This window comes from Littorina saxatilis, unplaced genomic scaffold, assembly GCF_037325665.1.
Source record: "Littorina saxatilis isolate snail1 unplaced genomic scaffold, US_GU_Lsax_2.0 scaffold_561, whole genome shotgun sequence".
Lineage (NCBI taxonomy): Eukaryota > Metazoa > Mollusca > Gastropoda > Littorinimorpha > Littorinidae > Littorina > Littorina saxatilis.
Genome location: NW_027126295.1, coordinates 13,341 through 16,218, shown reverse-complemented (window position 1 = coordinate 16,218; position 2,878 = coordinate 13,341). Strand labels below are relative to the sequence as shown.

At 44.7% G+C, this 2,878-nt stretch overlaps 1 protein-coding gene across 1 annotated transcript; it reads right to left on the bottom strand.

The window, feature by feature from the left end:
- Positions 1-1,019: 1,019 nt before the first annotated feature.
- Positions 1,020-2,157, bottom strand: LOC138954762 (ribonucleoside-diphosphate reductase small chain). The gene has a single exon (XM_070326532.1). The coding sequence runs from the start codon at positions 2,031-2,033 to the stop codon at positions 1,134-1,136; it is 900 nt and encodes a 299-aa protein (XP_070182633.1). The 5' UTR covers positions 2,034-2,157; the 3' UTR covers positions 1,020-1,133.
- Between the last annotated feature and the right edge of the window lie 721 nt (positions 2,158-2,878).

Here is a 2,878-nt window from a genome sequence, read left to right as displayed (position 1 = left end):
AGAATTTATGTCCAAACATTTTACGAGTGGAAAAAAAACCAGAAACGTGACCTTTACTCCCGACGTGAATGTCATCGACAGCGAAACTTCTACCAGCATCGAAGCCGCCACAAACTTTCAACTGAATGATCATAGAAGATACGCGCCCCCTCATTTAATTAAACAAGATCTCGACGTTACCTACCCCAAACGATTTTACTCCAAGTCCTGGCCCGTAGATCACATTCTCTCCACTCTCAGTACGGGGGAGTTAAGTAAGCGTAGTACGGCCTATATATATTTGCTGTCCTACGCTCAAATACAGCGTTACGTGCTCGTAGGCTTAGCGGTTTTTGCGTTGGTGTTTTGTATTGCAGGAAAAGAAGTATTTCACACTCGCGTTGTACCGTATTTACTTAAGTTCAAGCGTAGTGGCGTTTACCGAATCACGACAACCTCGGAACTATTTCCCGGATTATTTACTGCATTTATTTTTTCAAGGCCCACTTTTAAAGAGAACGCCTTGTCAGGAATTACCTACCAAAGAGAACTTTTATACCGACAACCGCTTCTACTCAGGCCTTTCTTGAAGTATTTTCGCGTGTCATTTGACGCTGATCAGCTTCGTGCGAAAAACCCTCTTCATTCGTCTCTACCTGCAAAGTTAGAAGCGCAGTCTCTATATAAAGACATACTGTTTCAACACGTCGAAGTTCTATTAAACGAACTCTTCTTGACTGCCACATCTACCGATAACTTTGCCGTTCTTCTCTTTTTCAGTTCCTACGATTACAACGTCACATATAAAACACTCAAACCTTCTCATTATTTTGATTATTTGACGCGCGGGTTTTCATTTCAACAGCAAACACAAATGATTGATCCCGATCAGACGGGCATTTTACAGGCTGCTTATAAGCAGAAACAAAAAATTGCTGAACGCCAAGGAACCTCTTGACCTCGTCTTTCATCAAGTTGGATCACTTAATTCATTCAACATACGAGGCAATAGTGAGTGCACCATCATTATCGATTAATAATATACCCCCCTTGTCTCAATAATAAAACTAAAAATTCAAACCAAGAATTCGTGATTTCTCAATGTCTCATTGATTGGTAATTATACACACACACACAAAAAATCAACAGCCGGGTCAGAAGTCAGCATCAAGCGTGAATGTGTGGTTATCCTCTTTCTTATTTCCCATCACCCCCATGCGCTGGTACTCGCCCACTCGCTTCTCAAAGAAGTTGGTCTTGCCCTCTAGTGAGATGTGTTCCATGAAATCAAAGGGATTCTCAGAGTTGTACACCTTGTCACAACCTAGCTCCACGAGCAACCTGTCGGCCACAAACTCGATGTATTGTTTCATCAGCTCACTGTTCATACCAATCAGATTGCAGGGGAGAGCCTCTGTCAGGAACGTCTGCTCGATCCGCACAGCATCCTCGATAATGGCGTAGACCCGGTCCTGGGAGGGCTTGCGAAAAAGGTGCTTGAACATGAGGCAGGCAAAATCACAGTGGAGACCTTCATCTCTGCTGATGAGCTCATTGCTGAAGGTGAGTCCAGGCATGATTCCTCGCTTCTTCAACCAGAAGATGGCGGCAAAAGACCCAGAGAAGAAGATCCCTTCCACCGCAGCGAAGGCCACCACTCGCTCACCGTAGGGAGCGTTCTGGTCGTTGATCCATTTAATCGCCCAGTCAGCCTTCTCCTTCACGCATGGCATGGTCTGAACGGCATTGAACAGGAAGTCCTTCTCTTTGGGGTCCTTGATATAAGTGTCGATGAGCAGACTGTACATTTCACTGTGAATGTTTTCCATAGCAACCTGAAAACCGTAGAAACACCTGGCTTCCGTCACTTGCACCTCTTTGCTGAAACGCTCCACCAAGTTCTCGTTGACAATACCATCACTGGCAGCAAAGAAAGCCAGCACGTGAGAAATGAAGTGACGCTCCTCCGGCTTCAGTTTCTCCCAGTGCTGCAAGTCTTTGGAGAGATCGACCTCCTCTGCTGTCCAGAACGATGCCTCTGCCTTCTTGTACATCTTCCAGATGTCGTGATATTCGATGGGAAAGATAACAAAGCGCCTTGGGTTCTCTCGTAGCAAAGGCTCATCTTCGTTGGAATCTATAGGCTTTATTGTTTCTTTCTTTACCGGTGACACCACAGGAGGAGTCAGCTTAACATTCTGTACATGACCTTTGGGTTTTCCCAGTTGTGAAGACATTTGTGTGTGTGTGTGTGTGTGTGTGTGTGTGTAAAATTTGGAGAAAAAATTCTTCGGAATAAAAAGAAGAGATCGTCTAGGAACAGCTATAGTGTGGAGCCGCAAAAATGATGGGTAACTAAAAACTGATCAGACGGGCAGGCTGCTTATATAAGCAGAAACAAACCACACACATACACAACAAACAAACAAAACCTGAACGCGCTCCGTTGGATCGCTTCGAGAGTCGGAAATGGCCACCGGCTCACTGCTGCCTTGTTCTCTCTATCGTCAGGAGTGCGATATTGTAGAATACACAGAAGACTTTGATAGCGTTCCCGTTTACTTTTGTAAGCATCATTCAACAATTCATCTGTGCGTGAACGAAACCACCTGTATGAAGGAAGACTGGGGTGAATCGGAAAGGTGTGTGTTTGGTGGAAAAATATGGCCCACATCACAGGTTGTTCTGACCGAATACACCATTGAACCACTGCCAAAGGAAACTGACAGCCTGCATTTTGTCCATATCAATTCGTTACAAACTCGACTCGCTCAACACGGCTGTTCCTTTACGTCTACTACCGCCAAAAAGCTTTACTCAATACTGTATGATCTATGGACTCGCGACTTCAAAACAATGCCCTTTGATGAAGTAATTGACATGGGTGTCTACCTCCTTA

Bases quoted from the DNA above. Each gene is read 5' to 3' on its own strand.
- LOC138954762 (XM_070326532.1), bottom strand. From the start codon at position 2,033: ATGTACAAGAAGGCAGAGGCATCGTTCTGGACAGCAGAGGAGGTCGAT.